The 19,860-nt window shown below is 40.9% G+C and overlaps 1 protein-coding gene across 6 annotated transcripts in view; it reads left to right on the top strand.

The window, feature by feature from the left end:
* The window catches only part of NCOA6 (nuclear receptor coactivator 6), a 47,424-nt gene extending 27,564 nt beyond the window's left edge, over positions 1–19,860 (top strand). For 2 of the 6 annotated variants that reach the window (XM_074888653.1, XM_074888654.1), the window contains exons 11-16: positions 5,641–5,762; positions 6,658–9,636; positions 11,232–11,300; positions 13,252–13,288; positions 15,930–16,078; positions 19,264–19,860. In XM_074888653.1, the coding sequence (XP_074744754.1) occupies positions 5,641–5,762; positions 6,658–9,636; positions 11,232–11,300; positions 13,252–13,288; positions 15,930–16,078; positions 19,264–19,310 (3,403 nt within the window). In that variant the 3' untranslated portion in view covers positions 19,311–19,860. Of the gene's footprint in view, positions 1–5,640; positions 5,763–6,657; positions 9,637–11,231; positions 11,301–11,751; positions 12,040–12,239; positions 12,293–13,251; positions 13,289–15,600; positions 16,079–19,263 lie in introns of those variants that run through there. The other 4 variants (XM_074888655.1, XM_074888656.1, XM_074888658.1 and 1 more) reach the window with 4 other exon arrangements.

The following is a 19,860-nucleotide window of genomic DNA, read 5'->3' on the forward strand; positions in this document are numbered from 1 at the left end:
TAGTCATTATAAGTCTTTAACCTGAAGTTTATACCTTTTCATGAGACAGATGTCCAGTTCAGTGCAAAGAGTGGATCACATTCAAGTACTAAGTACTGTTCAATATTTTATTTTTTTCCTTGGTTATTCAGTGCGTAGCCCCAACCTGTATTTTCTGCACAATGTCAAGATTCCTTCCTGAAGGTGGAATTTATTTTCTCATGGATATTTTGGTTCTGACTGAAACTACTCACATCATCTGTAGCAAGTGATCTTTTGTGACAATTGTTAATTGGCTTAACTAGTACCAAAATAAAATGCAGGAGCTGTTATGTGCCTTTTACAGGTGCAGAAATGCTGCATAGCCAAGGTAAAGCAAAGCAAGCTAATTTAATAGGCCTTGAAAAAAGTCTTTTAACTACCTGCTATATAATTATATGTGGTCATGGTATGGCTTATCGTCTCAACACTGCTGCAAAACAGGCCATGTGATTTCAGATTAAATCTGAAGGAGTGCACAGTCTCAGGCCAGCTGTGAAAAGTAACTCAGCTAGAACCAAGTGGCCAACGTGTGGATAGACTGCAACTTCAGGGTGACTTGGAAACCGTAACGGAGGTACCAGCTCGTCTCTTGCAGTGTGTGTCTCGTTATGCCTCGTCAGCTTCTGAAATGCGTAGGACAGGGCTCGTGCGTGCTGGTCACGGATAGCCACGGCCCATCCTGCTGCGGGGCTGCCACAAGGAGCAGGGCAGGCCTGTAGGTGACGATGTCTCAAGCTTTTTAGCTGTGGTAGTCATTGGCTACATGGAAGGGAGGTATGTGGGGGCACGTAGGTGTCTTCATTTTGCCATTCCAGAAATTTTAAGTGCAAGTAATTTGTCAAGAGTGGGTTGTAACAGTATATTGCACAAGGTAGTGTCATGTGGTCCAGTTGTAAAGAATAGTAGCAGCATCATGGTAGAACGTGAATCTTCCTGATTTTTATACATTAGATCCTGCAAAGAGCCTCAAATAAATAGCAAGCAGATATTTTCCTGTTGTTCACCCCACATTCAAAGCTATCCAGATGTCTTTCAAACAATAACAATGTCTTATTTTCCTTTGTATCAAAAGCATTCATGTTGCATAGCCACTACCCAACTGCAATTCGTTTAGTACCCCTAGGCACTGCTGATAATTTGCAGCAAAGTAAAATATGCAAACCTTGTGTCACTGTTAATCATCTGCATCTTTCATGGAACGTTGGGAGGTTTTTTTGCCCCGAATCAAAGACAAAAATGGTCTTGTATTTCTAGGTAGGAAAGCTCTGGTGCTATGTGTGAAAAATAAAATGCTTCAATTCTAAATAGATTCCAATAAAATAATAGTGATCACTACTGTAGCGAGCTGTCTTGCCATGGAAATGACAGAGGATTCAGAGGGGGTAGGTGAGTTGGCACTCTCTTCTGAAAAGAAAAATCCATTAATCATTAAATAAAACCCTTGTTGGTCTTACTAATGATCACCCAGCTTCAGTGTGGCCCAGGAATATCAGTAAATGGATATATAAAGCTCTCCTCAGACCTTATAAAGCCTCACAAGATTTTTTGCTTGGTAAAAAGTTTTCACAATAAAAGAAGCCTAAATTACAGCTTTTCTGTTGAGCTATGACAATTCAAAAGAATTCTTAGCTCTTAAATAAGGCTTTTAATCAGATTTCAGTGTGCTTAACAAAGGAAATACCACCTTGTACTTACTCTATCACTTCAATTTTCAGTGAATGTTCTCTTGCCATTGCTACCTGCAGAATTCTGCTTTGGCACCTGATATGGATTAGTATTTTGTTTCATAATGGGCTATATATTAATCACTTTATCCTTGCAGGAGCATTAAGAAGGGAGCTATACTTATAAATGTTTTTGAGATTATTCTCCAGCAAAAGGAAGGCAACTGCAATGAGAGCTGGCTGTAATACTTTCCTGCCTTATTCGTTCTCGGCTTCCCTAGCGTCATTAGGCAAGCTCAGCGTTTTCCTGTCTTGGAATTGCTGATTCTTTTAAATCTGATTTGCATCGCTTTCTTTTGCGTCAGAAGCAAATAGGATGCTTTTCATCTTGGCTTCTTCCCTGTCATTCTTCCTCAAAAATTTTAGAATTCAGAGCAGCAAACCTTGTGTGGAAATGCAGCTAATTTGATAAATATGCTAAAAATGATTCTGGTTTTTTTCCTTAGAAATAATTTCTGAGATGTAATAATATAGTAACAAAAGTACATTAACAATATGGTTTGTAGACTGAGCCATATTGGAATGTAAATAGGATAAATGAGCTATGAAAGAGTTTATTCAGCTGACTCTAAAATAGTTTTAAGGGTTTGCTTAATTGAGCAACTCAGCATTGGAACGAAAACCAAGACATTCTGGAAAAGTAGGTTGTTTGAAAGTAATTGCATCTGTTTTCTGAACTTGAAGACTGTAGGTAATGGGATGTAAACTGAGGAAGAAGATGCTAGATGAAATGTGATTGTAGATAAGTTAGTTAATTCTATTAAATACATGCACAAACAAACAGTTGTTTATGTTCCCTTGTGCACAGACCGTAAACATGATGTGCACTGGTAGAACAGAAATAGCACAGTCAGTAAAATCACCGCTCACATTCGGATTTGCAGTATCCAGTGTGAAGGGTGATGCGCAGAGGTGATGTGCAGATGGTGAACAGCACTGCAGGAGAAAGAAGTTTTCCTCAAGCAGATTCAGGGAGGTTTTACTGTAGGCCTGGAGGTGACAGTCCCCCTGTACACATGGGGAATGAAACTCATTTAGCATCAGAGGACAAGTGACTTTCTATAAAAGCAGAAGTTATTGCAGAGCTTTGTACCATGTCAGCAGGGCTGGTTCTGCTTGCATCTGTAGTGTAATTTTATTTTTGCACACCTTATTTCAGCATCTGCAGCCCTTTTTTGTTTTGTTTTTGTTGTTGAGTTTTTTGGGGTTTTTTTGTCTTCTGGACTTCTCTCTCCGCTCTGACGAGGGATTTTGTATCTGAAGATTGTGCCTGAGAATGCAGCTGGTGGAACAAAGGGTTCGCTTATGACAATGCATGCTGTACCTAATTGTGCAGTTGTTGGTTTTTTTACATCCAGAGCAATAGGAAAGAACAAATATGGAATATTTGTCCCTCTCACACAAACTTCTTGTCTTGTTATTTGTATTCAGAACCTGGGTTTTTTAAATCAGTGATGGTTGCTAAATATGCCCAGTGAATTTCAGCTACATTCAAAATTCAAGTTAGGTTTAAATTTTCCAGCAATTACAGTAGCAGTCCTACAATAACTGCTCTTCTTTGCTAGCAAATAAAAATCATGTCTGTTTTGTGAGGTTTGTACAGCTTGCCTGATTAAACCCATCTGGCAGGAGGTATCTTCTAAGAATTGATTTTGCACCATGATTGTTTTCTAGGTTAAACCTGTTTGTGCTTTGATGCTCTGCATCGGCTTTTATCTAATCTTTAACTGTAGCATTTTTCACCTTCCACCATTAGAAAAAAATCATAAGTGGCAAAATTACAAATTTAAGATTGTATTCACAATTTTAGGCAGTTATTCCAGTTCATGTTGCTGTCAAGGGCTGCAGCTCCTCTGGGTGATTTTGCTGCCAGAATTTTTGTTTTATTTGTGGCTGCTAATATAATGCTTCTGGGGCACGTGAATGCGTTTTGCCAGTTTTCATCAGATTTATTAGTGGAGGTACCTACAACAACTGCATCACAAAAATTGATGGTGTGCTGGATTAGACAAAAGGTTTAGCTCCAGATGCTTTCCTTGGCAATACTTGCCTGCTCAGCGGCGGTGCTTGGAATGGTTCTGTGTTTGCCCCATTTCTTACCTTTCTTCTCTCTTGGTTTATGTTTTCCCCAGTTCTGACCTGTGAAAGTTCAGGGACTTTCAAGTCACACGCTGCTTTCTGAACATTGGTTAGGTAGTTAATAGGACATTAGGACAGGCCTGGGTCTCTCCATGTCAGCTGTACAGATGCCAGAAACTGTTACTCTCCGGTAGAATTAGATAAGATAGATCTCTCTGCCTTTATATGCTTCAAATTCATATTTTGCTGAAAATTTCTTTTGTCCTTGGCATTTCTGCATGATTCTGCCTCTCTTTGATAACAGTGGGCTTATTTTGATGTCTTTAACGTTAACTCAGAGCTTTTATTATGTAGATCTCCCTGCAGCCTTCATATATTTGTGGAGCCAATAAGCAGTTAAGGTCTTTTCATCTCTCTTTATCTTACATCCTCTGACCACATACAATGATAGCTGTAGAAACTTGCTTTTTTTCTGAGTCTGCAAAAGCTGTCTTGATTCAGTGGAAGTATTGGGCATTGAATCTGAACAATTTTAAATTGTTCTAGAGAGTCTCCTGGAGCATCAAGTACCCCTGGAGAAGGACCTGAGGGTACTGGTGGATGAAAAACTGACCGTGAGCCAGCAATGTGTGCTCACAGCCCAGAAAGGCAACCATGTCCTGGGCTGCGTCAAGTGTGGCCAGCAGGTCGAGGGGGGGGATTCGCCCCCTCTGCTCCACTCTCGGGAGACCCCGCCGCAGTGCTGTGTCCAGCTCTGGGGGCACCAACATCAGAAGGACACGGACCTGCTCGAGCAGGGCCAGAGGAGGCCACAAAGATGCTCAGGGGGCTGGAGCACCCCCCTGTGAGGACAGGCTGAGAGAGTTGGGGGGGTTCAGCTGGAGAAGAGAAGGCTCTGGGGAGACCTTAGAGCGGCCTCCCAGGACTGAAAGGGGCTACAGGAAAGGAAGGAGAGACTCTTGATCAGGGGTAGGGATAGGATGAGGGGTAATGGTTTTAAACTGAAAGAGGGTAGATTTAGATTAGATCTAAGGAAGAAATTCTTCCCTGTGAGGGTGGTGAGGCCCTGGCACAGGTTGCCCAGAGAAGCTGTGGCTGCCCCCTCCCTGGAAGGGTTCAAGGCCAGGTTGGACGGGGCTTTGGGCAACCTGGGCTAGTGGAAGGTGTCCCTGCCTATGGCAGGGGGGTTGAGACCAGATGGTCTTTAAGGTCTTTTTCAATCCAAACCATTTTATGATCACTCGCAGAGTCTCAGTATCCCACAAAGGTCTGTGCTCTGGCAGGTGACATAATATCTGATACGTCAGTGTGTTTTTGCTGTGATGTTAACAGAGGTCTCTGATACCCTGATGTAGTTGCTTCTGGATACGATCCTGGAAGAAATGGTGCTACTATTAAAATAAATTTCTATGCATCTACCCATGATACTTGCTTATCTACGCTGATGTCACAGCAGTATTAGAGGGAAGCCTGTTTAGTTTAAATATATATATCTGTATCATTTGAAATAGCCATTGGCATTCACTTAGTTATAAAACTCAGATTCAGGGTAGAAACAAATGTTTAAGATCAATACAGCACCAGGCAGTTTGTTTCCTTTTAGGTAGTATTTAAGGCACAGGAGTGACTGCCAGCACACCTGGGCTCTGTGTTCAAATTTGTCATGTTACACCAGAGGTAGTGGTGCATTTGAGTGAGTTACTTGCAGGTCTGTGAAAAGTGCTGGGAATTACTTACTTGAGTACTTAGCTATGGAAGCAGAAGTCAAATCACTGATGGGAGGGCTGGATCTTAATTGCAATTATTTTTCTTTCAGTTCTTCAGAACCACGTCCAGCTGGCCTGGAGGAGAGTGATCAGTCATCAATGTCTGGAGAACAAGGAATGAATTTAGATAATTCAGGCCCTAAACTTTCAGATTTTGCAAGTAGGCCACCAGGTAGTAGGATTTTTCTTTGGATTATCTGAATGTAATAACTATAAAAGAGCTTTAACTGATCTTTGTGACGGTTCTATTTTATTTGTGTTTCAAGTTCAAAGCTTTTTTTCCTCCTAGTAACTAACTGGTACCATTGTTTAAGTGTTTTATTTGAATTAGCGTAAAATGAAGAGGTGGCCACATTCACATGTATTATCCTGCAGGTATCATATTGCGTACTGTAGAGTTATTCAGCAGTGACATCACTGATAAAAAATTCTGTATTTCTAGCTGTGGCACAGACCTTAAAAATTTAGCATTAACCAATAGCTTTTTCAGAATTAAGAAACAGAGGTTGCAGTTCGAATTATCCTTTGCATGTAGGGAGTATTAAATCCAAAGTCTGCAAAGGAATTTATATTATAAGCCACATGGGTGGTTTTTAGCATCATTTTTGGCCTAGTAATACATGGCAGATTTCTGCTTTGTACACCAGAAAATGTTAGCACGTATGCTAGTCCATGTCCCACAGGGCCTGTCAAACTCTGTAAGTTTGTTTTAAGGAGTATTAATTAGTGAAAGTCCAACCCTGCATTTGTAAGTGAAAGCAAGCCCATGGACAGTTGCAGAGACCTTTCAGGTGGCATGAATCTGGAGGAATAGCTAGTAGCTGATGCGGTACACAAAGAGATCTCCAATTAAATGGCATGAGAGCCATTGATACATTAAACAAAAATATTTTTAAGAATTAAGTAAAATCTTTGTCCTGTTTGTAAAGCCTGTTGCATTAATGTGGCTCTCGCATAAGATACACGGGCTCCTGGCTATACTTCCTATCTGATCCTGCTCATGGCAGAAGTTCTGCTTTCTCTGATCTCTTTTTGGTTTTAATGAATGTCTCATCGTGTCACCTCAGGTTATCCATCTCAGCCAGTGGAACAAAGACCACTTCAGCAGATGCCACCTCAGCTCATGCCGCATACGCAGCAGCCACAGCCGCAGCAGCCGCCACAGCCGCCCCCACAGCCAGGCCAGGCACCACCACAAACACCGCAGCAGCAGCAGCAGCAGATGATGATGATGCTCATGATGCAGCAGGATCCCAAGTCAGTCAGGCTTCCTGTACCGCAAGGGGTCCACCCGCCCAGAGGGCCCCTGAATCCAGATGCTCAACGAATGCCAATGCAGCAGAGCGGTAACATGCCAGTGATGGTTAACCTCCAAGGTCCTGGATCAGTGCCTCCATCTCCTGATAAACAAAGAATTTCCTTGCCAGGCAATCCTCCTCTGGGAAATAATGCAAGAAAAATGGTTTATCAAGATAATGTACAGAATCCTTCCAGCTCACCCCTCGGAGAGGTTTCATCAGTATCCTCCCTTCCAGAAGCAGGTGGAGCTGAAGGCCCCCCAGCATCAGGAGCTCAGAATAATTTGACATCTCATTTAGTGGTTTCACAGAACCAATTAATGATGACAGGACCCAAACCTGGACCATCTCCACTTTCAACTGCCCAAGGTGCAAGTCCCCAGCAGCAGTCTAATTCTCTGCCTAATGCTCTTACACACCATTTTCCAAATGTTGCGACCCCATCACAAACTTCAAGGCCTAAAACCCCAAACAGAGCAAGCCCAAGGCCATACTATCCTCAGACTCCTAATAACCGTCCACCTAGCACAGAACCGTCAGAAATTAGCTTATCTCCAGAGAGACTCAATGCTTCTATAGCTGGTCTGTTCCCTCCCCAGATTAATATTCCTTTACCTCCCAGGCCTAATCTCAATAGAGGATTTGATCAGCAGGGTCTTAATCCCACTACTTTGAAGGCCATTGGACAAGCCCCATCAAATCTCACACTTAATAATCAGTCTAGTTTTGCTGCTCCACAGTCACACAAATTGGAAGGTGTGGTCATTAATTCAGGAAAACAAACAAACACTGGAGGAACAAAGAGAGCAAGTCCAAGCAATAGTCGAAGGTCCAGTCCTGGATCCAGTAGGAAAACTACACCGAGCCCAGGGAGGCAGAATTCAAAAGCAGCTAAATTATCATTGACAACTCAACAGAATCCATCTCTCTTGCAGAACATGGAATTACAAAGAAATATGATGGCGGGTCCCTCTTCTTTGCCAACACCTGTAACTACAAGTTTTCAAAATAATAACATGCTAAGTAATCAGAATCCTGCGATTTCTGTACCTGCTATGACTGGCATTCCTGAAGACAATAAAGAGAGTCTTAGTGTGCCTCAAGATAATGAGTGTCAAACTGCACAGGGTGTCCAAGGTAGCAAAGACCAGCCCAGTATTGAACTAAAAGGTATCCCTACTCCAGAAATGAAAATGTTGGTTCCAGAAGAACAGTCAAAAAAAGATGGGCCAGCCTTAGACACCACTAAGCTTCCAGTCTTGGAGGAAAGTAAAACCATGGTATCTCCAGCTATGAGGGAGGCACCAACCTCTTTAAGTCAACTTCTTGATAATTCTGGAGCTCCTAACGTAACCATTAAGCCCCCTGGGCTGACTGGTCTTGAAATGGCACCGATAGTCACCACTGGTGAGGAGATGAAGAAGATAGCTGTCATTCCTCCACTGCAAGATTCGTCCTCGAGCAAAGAGCCATCTAATTCCCTTAGCTTACCTCAGAATAATGAGCCCTGTTCAAATCCAGGGCACCAGGAACTGGGAGAAATAAACGTTGCACAGAGTGTGCCTCCAGTAATGCAAAGGCCTGTCAGCTCTTCTTCTATTTCAGGTCCTTTACCTTCCAACCAGATAACAGTTTTTGTAACTTCAAACCCTATTACATCTTCTGCTAATACATCAGCACCGTTGCCATCTCACTTGCAACCTGCGTTAGTGTCGACTGTTGTCACAATGCCCAACGTAGGGAGCAAAGTTATGGTTTCTGAGGGACAGTCGGCAGTTCAGTCTAATGCCCGGCCACAGTTCATTACACCTGTTTTTATAAACTCATCATCAATAATTCAGGTTATGAAGGGCTCTCAGTCAAGTACGATTCCAGCAGCCCCAATGACTTCTAACTCTAGTCTGATGCCTCAGTCGGTCGCGGTCGTTGGACCTTTGCACATACCACAGAATATAAAGTTCTCCTCCGGGCCTGCTCCTCCCAGCACATCATCCAGCAGTCCTGTTTCTAGTATTCCCACCAGCAGGTCACTGGTTCTTAATCCCTTGGCACCTCCTATTCAGCTGCCTTCTCCCGCTACAACTTCTTCCAGTGTTCCTTCACATCTTCCTACTCAGCGAGTCAAAGACTTCAGCCCAGAGGAGACTTCTCAAAGTGGTGGGTCGAGTGAGCAGTGCTCTGTTACAGCAACACAGTCTGGACCTGTTGTTTCACCTCTTCTCACGAGTAGTCCAGGATCTGGGAACAGACGCAGTCCTGTTTCGTCGAGTAAGGGCAAAGGAAAAGTAGACAAGATTGGCCAACTCTTGCTGACTAAAGCATGCAAGAAAGTCACTGGCTCCCTTGAGAAAGGGGAAGAGCAGTATGCTTTGGATGGAGAAACAGAAGGTCAGGGACTAGAAACATCAGTCCCAAATAGTTTGGGGACAGAGCAATCACCAGCAGAACTAGATAATAAAACTGTGACACCTCCAGCACCCAGTCTTATAAAACAGAGCACTTCTGGGCCTGGCAGTTCGAGTGTCAGCACTGCAGCTGCTGCTCCCGCCTCCTTGTCTCCAGGCGCATCAACAAGCACTCCTCCTACAAGCGTACTGTCGGTTGTAACCACTCCTGTAGTCCCCGACCCCGCACCTGCAGCGCCAAGCACTAATGGTAGTAACCACGGCGGTTTACCAGCTGAGCAGACCGGGGTTGGTGTGGTTGAGGAAAAAGCAGGAGCACATCAGGAACTGCTGCAAAGTGCAGGTAAGTCCAGTGCTACCCTGTGTAAATGGAAGGAATGAGATTGCCTTTGTAAACTTCCTAGGTGCTTTTTTCCCATGAACATAATAAAAATTAGACACTGTAGCCAAGACTGACAACTGCTTTTTTGTTTCTAATATCTGAGTGATACACAGGCTTGTCTTTCACTAAGATTCATGTTTCAGATGTTTTATTTCAGTTTCCGTTTACAGCTTAAATGGAGTATTTGTCATGAGCATATGACGCAGTAACAGAGGAGTGACTTCACATAACTGTTAGAAGTGGGGAGAAAAAGCAGATGTATCAGTAATGACAAAAGAAGTACTTAAGGTGCCTTTGATACTGGTGGATATACTGATACTCTGCTTCAGTCTTGCCAGAGACTTTTTATAATCGATTCCAATTTTTTGACTTAATTATGATATTTGGAGTTAATCCAAATAGTACTAGATCCCTCTGAATAACCTTAACCCTCTAGGGAAATAGTGAATAACTTCCATAAGAAAAAAAACCAAACCCTTTATGTCTAGGGAAAAAATTAAAATGCTCATTTTGGAGAAACAGCTGAAAAAGTCATAAGTGAATTACACCCAATTCAAAAACATGAAATACCTTCACATCTGAACTGTGTTCTCCTTTACTATTTTAATTTGAGCATCTGGCAACTTTATGACGTTGCTGCTATTTCTTGGTGCCATTTATAATCTATTGAAAACGGTGTGGAAATAAGCCATTGCTCTTGAAGTAAGCTGTCTGAATATCCATTGTGCTTTACATCATAAATTTAGATACAGAAGATAAGATTGTGGAAGATAAAATCCACAGAAGTCAGTGGAACTGAGAACTTCAGCTTGAATGTGACTTTCCCTGTGGCTGTTAGATGTATGGCGTAGCTGTATGCCACTAGAAAGTGAAAACATTTACTTTGAGCTTCACAGAAGGAATTCTGGTTTGTTAGGAGAAAAAATGGAAGTGGATATTCTTTATTTAAACAGGAATGTTTAACTTTTTGTCTTTGTGTTCTTTGTAAGTTCATTATCACGTATAAGAGAAGACTAGAAAGCATTAGCCCAACAAGAATTGTTTTTCCATCTCATTTTTTAACTTGGCAACCTAAGAAATGTTAAGTCACATCACATTATTGCCAAAAGACTTCAAGGGAGCCTCTGGAGCATATTTTGCACTCTTGCAGTTTAATTGAAAGAGTGAGGACATTGATTCATTACAAAGATGCTATTTTTCCCCAGAACTTCTGTTGAAATGAGCACTAAACTGAGAGAGACTGAACTCTTTAATTTCTAGGACTTTCTTTAATTCTCAATCTGCTGAAAAACTGTTACCTTTAAAAATGCATTTTATGATACACTTATTCAAGAAAACTTGCTCGGAATAGTTTTGCCAAAGTTTTTTTTAAAACTGGGGAGGTGTGTGTGGTGGTGGGGAAAGTAGAGGGTAGGTTAAAAAAAAATGCATCTGTAAATGAAAAAATGCAGTAAGAGGGAAGATACAGCATTTTGTAAAAGCAGCCCAATTGCACAACAGAAAATTCTTGTGACTCCCTTGGAAAATAATGCTTTTTCCTTCCACTTTTATTCTAGCATCCTCTCAACATTTAACACAGAAAAAAAGTTCAGTTGCAACATCAGAAAGTACTGTTCAAAGAACAGGTAAATCTTACTTTGGAAAAGCAGAATATAGGTGAACTAAACTGTGTTATGTTTGTAACTGAAAATGCATTTATTTTAATGCATATTTTAATGGTCACTAATATGCTTGGTAGTTTGGGGGTTGGGGTTGGATTTTTTATTATCTGTGCTTTTGGGATTGCTTTTCATTGTTAGACATACTGTGCTTTAGAAGTTACTAAAGCCTTGTTGGAGATTCAGTATGGGGTAGAGTAAAACAAATGAACAAATCACCAAGGCAGTTTTTAGATATTCAGTCATAAGCTGGAGGGACTGGATTTGTAATGATATGTTGTGTTTGAGTTTTGAGGTTTTATTAAGGGCAAATATGAGTTTTTCTTTTATATGGTACAATTCTGAAAATATTTTCAAAAGCCATGCTGGAAATGTAAGTTTTAGAGTTGTAATCCTTTTTTTTTTTTTCTCTGATCAGCTTTTAATGAACCCTCGGCAGTGTTTCAAAGGTGGAGCCCTGGCAGATGACTTTTTGTTGTTGCCATCTATTATTATGGTGTTTCACCATCAATTCTGTGCTGTTTTGAAAAGTGTTTTCCAAGATGAGTAGGGAAAATGGATAGATGTGGACTTGTGCATGGAAAGTGCCACTCTCCATCACTTTGCCGTCTCTAATATGGTTAGAAGCAGAGCTTTCAGAAAGTAAAAATTGTACAAAATTGCTTTCTTTGACCTTCCAATTAAACAAAGACATTCATGCACCCTGTCGATTTGCATCTGACTCATTGCCCCAGTGCTGATGTGGCTGTATTAGGGAGTTCCTGCTGGGGGGGAAGCGCTGACATTACCAATTTTTACTATTGGATAGTCTCCCGGTTCAAATTTTGGTTAGGAAGAAAAGTAACTCTTTCCTTGTGTTGCTTAGTCTATTTTTCTTTTGTTACCAAGACATCTGTTTTTTCCCAGATGGTGCTATGTACACTTACACTGAAGAGTCTGATGTTCCAACAATACAAATTGTAAGGGGTATTTATCATAAGGGGACAGATATTATCTGTTTTCTTACTTTTTTTTCCACCTTTAATCCTTGTGCACACTCTAGCAAACTTTGACAACTCAATTGATCATAAAGGCAAAGCCACAGTGTTTGTGCCACTGTCTCAAAGCCTGTAGGGTGTTTGAGGGTGAGATGGAGTAACACTATAGGCAACGTGACAAATGAACAGTGAGTTCATGCATCACATCCCCAAACCAGTGGCAGTTTCTTACGAGAGTTGCTGTGTTTAGGTATAGATACTCCCCCTTAACAAAGGATCTGGTGGATATGGGGAGAATTAAAAGATGGACAGTAAAAAGATTAGAAATTTTATATGATAAAAATGAGAGCTGTTTATTGTGGTGAAGACTCAAAAGGAGACCTGATCTGTATGTATAAAATCACTGTGAGAGAGAGAGAAGAAAGGCAGGTCAGCCTACATCATCTCTTGAGAGGTTTTTTTTCAATCCAGTAGAAGTATAATTGGGCTTCAGATAATTGTCTTCCTTTGCATTAGCAGATACTGCTGTGAGAGGTGGTTGGGTTCAGGCAAAATTTGACATGCATAATAGATCCACATTAGTATTTTTAAGCTTTAAAACTAATAAAACCTAGAAGTTTTAGAAGTAGTAAACTGTCTAAAATGGAAGTTAAAAAAGGGAGAGGATTGTAGCCCTTGTCAGGAAGTTTCGCTACAGTTTTCTTCTGCAGAGTTTCTTTTAACTTTTCTCTGCCTTGGCTGGTGCAGGCCATAATCAGAAGGAGGACTTGACTGATGTGGTACTTTGGTATGTGAGCTTGCTTTGCTCTGGGAAAAACGATAGATGAGAGAAGTTTATTCTTCAGACCTAATACATAATGAGAAAAATGTGAGATAGTCATGCCTTGTCGGCGGGTACGTACTTCTACAGCAGACTTTAAAATTATCTTTTTCTCTTGTAGAACTTGAAACAAATGCTCCAGTAGTTGCTGGTCAAAGGTAAGGAGATAGTTTGTGTAGATTCAGAATAGATACAGCTTTCATGGGAGGAAGTCCCTTTCTCTTTGCTTCAATTGCACAACTCCTGCTACTGCTTTTCATTTTCCTGTCCATACCCTTTCTGTCCTGCTAAGAAATTGGGCTACTTGAATGTCTCAAAGCATTGCTGAAATGCAGAATGTAAGGTAACTTCTTCCCAAGGCTGCCTTTGTGCTTTGGGCAGTATTTCCTCTTATCCCTTCAGGCCTGAGTGTTTCATGTCCTGGAAGGGTCTTGATGGTTCCACTGTTCAATATTTTCTGAAAACAAATCAAAGCTAAAACCTCCAAAGCCTGCAGCTTAGCTGTCATGTAAATTTTTTCTTCCTAAAGTTTGTTCTTTTGCCTTTGTGACTGTTTTTTCCAGACTTCCTCTGTGTTTGCTGACACTTTGCCAAAGCCTGATAGGAAAGCCCTTGTCCCCGTTAAGACATTCAGTAATTAAAAGATCAAACTTCAAATGGTTGTGTTCTGTCAGAAGAAAATAGGGTTTCCAAGATCTATTTCTGTTACTAGATTCTAAACCCACCAGGCTCTTAAACTCAGTCTAGGCAGCCGTAATGACAGACCTTCGTAAGGTTTTTGGATAACTGTGCTGGTACAACTGGCCAGGTTTTTGATGCTGCCCTCATCAGTGGAGTGATCCCCTGAGGCAGGGCAAGAGGTGCAGTTCACTCCTTTGGTTCATCAGGAAATAAGGCAGTGTGTCTTTTGTAAGGGAGGTAACGCAGTGCACTTTCTCAGATCAGGAATGACTCTGAATTGAATATTTAACTGTATTTACCTTCACATGGATTGGGATCTTTCTAGTCGTATCAAAGATGAGCTGAAATTTCATGACAAGTTTTCTTTAGGGTAGAATTTTTCTAAAAAAGTGAAGGTGCGACACTTGGCAGATGAGTGGATTTTCCAAAGGAAGTGTCCTTGCATGACTGTTCTCCAAAGTCATTCAGCACATCAAATTACCACAAGTGCTTTTCTGTTGGGATTTTTCTGGGCTGATGCTCTTCTGAGCAAGACCGGAAAAGAAGGAAAGTTTTCAGGCAAACTGTGACTCTAGTAACGGCTGATCCTCGCAGCAGTCAGCTCTGAGCTCCTGGAGTTTAACGCCATACGGTACAAACCTTAGAGGAACCTTGCAACCTACTGGAAATATTTTTACTTGGGCCAACTTCATTTCCTCCTACAAAAGAAGTGGTGTGTTGGTTCCCATGAGACAATCCAAGCTATGGATTAGGCACTAGAATCTGTAAAGGTTATCTGTAATAACTGCGCTTCAGCAGGTGATGCCTGTGTGGTTACCTCCAGGTATCCTCTGAAGTAGGTGGCTGTTGTTTCAGCAGCTCAGGTTACTTAACAAAAGACCAGGTGGTGACCTGTTTGAGCGATTCGGTTTATAGATTGCCCATAATACTGATCTACGAGGAAATAGATTTCAATGTGTATTTTGTATCTGAGACAATCCACATGCTTCCATATTCCCCTCTACTGTGTGTTTCCTTGCTTGAGAACGTTTGTCTCCTTTCATTGACAAACTGTTTTATTTCAGATATCTGTTACTTAAAACTACAAGTCTTTGTAGAAGTTTCTCCTCTCAAAGCAGGACTTCCTCTGACACAGTGACACTGGAACCTGTGTAACACACAGGTCTGCTCTGGGTGTCTTTAGTCAGTGCTCTGATTAAGGCAGCCTTTCTTGAAGTCTTGCAAGTATCACCCAAAGGGCATGAAATTAGTTTTCTTTCTCCTTTTCCATTGTCAGCAGAATAATTTATTTGATTAATTACTTACCTTTGAATTCACAGGAGAGAAGTTTAGCTTAATCTTCAGAAACCACTTAGTCATTGGAAATTGTCTGGCATTAATGCATTAAGGAGAAAACACCCAAACCTCAGGAGGAGTTTACAGGGTTAAGAGTGATAAAATAAAAGAGGAGTTTAATTACAAAATACAGCGCTCCATTTGTTGTCCCAGTGACAAGAAACACGGATTTCCACACTACCTAAAATTACTTTTTTATAGCAGAAAAAGCTTTCTGTTATAAAAAAAAAAAAATAAATTTAACTTCAAGCTTTAAAGCTTGAAGAAAGTTTTAAATAAACCCTAAGCTTTTTAATATGTGAGGAAATCACTTGGATCAATGGAGTGAGTTTCTAGTGAAAAAAGCTGGCATACTCACTGAGAGTTCATAATTCCTCCTTATGTTCATCTGCAATTTCAACTCTGTATTCCCATATCGTAGCAGTCTCTAATGTAACTTGTTTGCTTTTCCTAGACTTCAGTAATGGTGGCACCTGTGGAAAACAGAGCAGACAATTTATAATGCATCTAATTTCTTGGTCTTCTAATGTTGAAAATATTCTCTTTGAGGACTTCTCAATTCTGTATCCTCTGATAATTTTTAATAGAAATGGACTATACTCTGGCTTACTCAGGTCATTCTTCATCTGATAAAACTTCTGGTATCTCTAGCATTTCATATCTTCAGTGCTAATAGTCCGGAACTGGTACCTGTGTCGGTCCATACTCCAGCTTGTCTGAGTTGCATAGAAAAACATAATTCTTCTTACACTTCATCAGAAATATTTTGTCCCACTTTATTAGTAATGAGACAAAAGAGAATTGTGAAAAGTCTAAAACTCCAAGTAGAAGAAATTCAAGAACAGAGGATTCTGCCACTTCACAGGAAACTGTAGAGAATGGGCAGCGCAAGAGGTCCTCCAGACCAGCATCTGCATCCAGCACTGCAAAAGGTAAAATGCACAGCCATCATTTCTCTGGAGAGGGCAGGAACTAACGTACTTCCCCTTTCAATAACTGGCTCATAACGATGGTTTACAGCTTGTAAATGTTGTGTGCTTTAACTCAAGTTTCAATGATTTAGACACAGGTTGGTGTTGAAGTATTTACCAACATCTGTACTGGCAGTAAATCTTGTATGAATTTCCCATGGTTAAATTTGTGGAACTTGTTTTCTGCAGTACTCATCAACGTAGTGTTCAGCAAGCTTGCCTAGTTGAAGTTGAATTCTCTTGGCAGAAATGTGTTGCCATTAAAAGGACTGTACTCAAGTAAAAAAGTGACTTTTTTTTTTTTTTTTTCCTGAAGACTGAAAGACACAAGACAAATGCTTAAGTCTTCCCAAGTGCATGGTCAGCTCTTGTGAAGCCAAATGCTGTGGTTCAGGCACGCTCAGAACGCTGCCTGGATGGCAGCCTGCAGCATCGAGGAGTGCTGTGTGCTAGTGCACGGAGCCTCAGCTGTTCTTCCCAAGAACATGTGAAATCCTAAAGTTACAGATATTAACCCACGGCATTAGCAGTTGCTGACGTGCCTTATTTCTACACAGGTTACAATCCTTAACAAAGTATGCGGCATTTGTGTGATACACATGGTCATTACTGGAATGCACAGTCCACAGTGCCATTCTGCATTTCTGAAGCTGTGTCAGCTCCTTATGTTTAAGGGTCAGAAAAATTCTGGTGGACAAAAGTTGTTCGAGAGGGTAGTGAGAGACTGTCAAGAGCCAACATTCGACCAATATTTTAAAGATATCATACAGAACAAAGAGGTATTAATATAAAATTATTATAAAAGGAAGTCAAGTTGAATTCAGCAACCATTTTCCATACTGAAGATACTAAAGTTTGCTGGTAAGAATATTTGCATTTTAAGAGTTTCAGAGAAGACTTCCAGCTATATGTAATTGTGAATGACTCTCAAAGATTACATGGAGGGACCTTTATGTTCTGCACTTTTGTGGCTGCTGAATTTAATTAAATTTACTTCTTGTAGCAGGATTGTGCAGAAGAATCTAAGTCTGTATTGTAAAAATAAATTATCTTTCATGATTGTGAAGAAAGGTTTGAAAAATGTGAAGCCAATGTAAAATCGATTTGGTGATACCTTCCTGAGTTTGAGGGGATCTGAAACGTATGACCTGCCCCACATACTGTAATGAATAAACCTAAAGATGACAACCAGTGGCACGTCAAATTCTGAAAATGTGGGAACATGAAAGTACATCAAATTTAAATAATACCAGAACTCGCTTAGGGGTTTTGTACTGACTGTATTATTTGTTTACCTCTGTAAGTAAAATCATTGTTTTTAAAAAATGCATCTGAAACTGCCGCAGTATCTAAGGGTTTTGCTTGAAAACAGAGGTCCAGCTTACTGTGTAGTACCCTGGGCTTTGATTACCTTATCTCCATGCAAGCAACTGCCTACTTCCAAGTTGCAGAGAAAATGAGCAAAACAAGACTCTCTTGTGGAAGAGGACAGGCTGGAGGATTAGTGAGGTAGCTGAGTGTAGTGAGGTTTGCCACTTGTGCCTACTCTGTTCTACATTTTTGTTAGTGAAGCATAGCTTAAGAAAGCACGTTTGTATGCTCCTGGCCTCCTCCTGGACATCTGTGGTTACCTTATCTGTGTCCTGAGAAACTCGCTAATCCATGTTAAAGAGAATGAGGCGCTGGAAGAAACGAGCCTTTGAGATAGAGGCTGATTAAGGTCATTATAAAAATGGCAAATAGGAAAAACTTACATATAGCAGGGAGAGAGAAGTAGGCTTTGACCAGCTTGCGTAGGAATTCCCTTGCTGAGCATCAGGAAGGAGGAGGCAGAAGGATACCTGTAAGGGAAGAGGGCACGCTGCAGGTCAGCCCCCATCCCTGCGTGCACGGCACGCTGCGGCGTGCGGGTCCCGGGTGGCAGCAGGCGAGGGGGATGCTGCTGATGCTGGTGAGGGGCTGGGGACCGGGACAGCTGCTGACCGCTGCCCCCTTTGTTCTCCCAAACACGGGAACCTCAGCGGCAGCAGGGAGAGCTACAGCTTAGAAGTAGCATTCCTGCTCGGGGGGAGCTCTGGTGACTGGAAGTCATGCCTGTTAAGATGTTTCACTTCTGAAAACTGGTACTGTATTGGTGTTTTCACTTTTTGGAGTACCTTTCCAGCAAGGGCTGTTTCAGCATTTACTGTAGCTTCGAGTGTGTTAAATTTTGAAATGTTGAATTTTTTTTTAATACAACATTTAACAGCTCTGAAGTTGTGTCGTTGCTTTTCTAGTTTTAGATGTCTCGGAAATTTTTTCCCTTTTGACTCTTAAAACACACACAGCTCTAATAGCTTCTGAAAAATATCATAAAGAGCCAAAGATACATTGCCAACATTTAAAATCACGTTTTTAAAAAATCTAAAGATGCAAATACCCTTGGTCCTTACTCGTTTTTTGTTTTGAAATGGAAACTTAGTGCCTTGGTAAGTGCACTGAAAATGTCATACGCTTTCACTGTAGCTTTTGCAGGTGCTCCTGGTTGTTCTGCTGCAGTGCTGTATAACATTATGTATCTTTCTGCATAAGCTGCTTCTCTGTGAACCATAATGTACGCTGAAGAGACTTGTTTTTAATGACATGACTTTCCAAGGACTCAAACAACTAGATTCTTAACTTGCGTGGCAGGCTCCAAAATAAGGGGTTTTTATAACACCATCTCCGTGGTGCTGGGGTCTGAGTGATGCAGTTTGTGCCCGATGCTGTGCTGCTGTTTCATGGAGACTTCCTTCTGTGGGACGGCCCAGCAAGTTGTGGCACGTGGGGAACTAAAGTTAAAGAACAGTTAAAAATATACGACTCTTATTTTTAAGGCCGTTATATTAGGACTTCAGAAATGTTAAATTCGCAGCGCTCGGAAATCCGAGTGGCCTGAGAGAAGCTCGGGGGAAGTTTGTGTTGTATTGCTGCTGACAGCTGTCGTCAGGGGAGAGGGTCCATTTGTGTTACGCCTTGTGAAGAGTCAGTCCTGGTTCTGTGGAAATCTTGGTCTTCAGAGGTTTCCACTGGTGTGATTTTTGGAAAAATAAAAAGGCAATCTGTGCACCTCTGGTGAATGGCTTACCGACTCCGTATCCATGCTTTTTTTCTTCTCTTAATTTCAGAAACGAGTGCCAGTGCAATGCAGTCAAAAAGAAGAAAATCCAAGTAAAATACTGCATGGAAACATGAAACTTGTAAATGAGTGTGAATTTACCAATAGCAATTTTGAGCTGTGATTTTTCTTTTTTAAATAAAATTCTGTACAGTAAGTCATTTTAATATTATACTGTTCCCAATAAATGATTTTTTTTTCTAAAAAACAGATAAATAGATATAAAAACTGGGTTATTCTAAAACCCCCTGGATTTACAAAGTGAAGTCCAGGGTTAGCACATTAGGTTAATGTGTTTGTATGAAATGGAAGGGGAGGGGAAGACAATTGTAAATTTATTTGTTTCCACTTTTCATAAACAAATTAGAATACAGGGTTGTCATTTTTAGGTATTAATGTATTGTGCTGTTGTTTAAGTACTGTATGTGAATAGCAGTAAGAGGGTTTATAAACGAACCCTGTCTTGTTTGGAAATGTAAATAATTTTATTATATAGTAGATCTGATGTATTTGTTGTAGAAATGGACCAGTGAAACAAAAAAATAAATTTAAGGGTTTGTATAATGTGGAATCCCTCATGCTCTAAATAAATGTTATTGTCCTATAA

The sequence above is a fragment of the Strix uralensis genome, chromosome 18 (genome assembly GCF_047716275.1).
Source record: "Strix uralensis isolate ZFMK-TIS-50842 chromosome 18, bStrUra1, whole genome shotgun sequence".
Lineage (NCBI taxonomy): Eukaryota > Metazoa > Chordata > Aves > Strigiformes > Strigidae > Strix > Strix uralensis.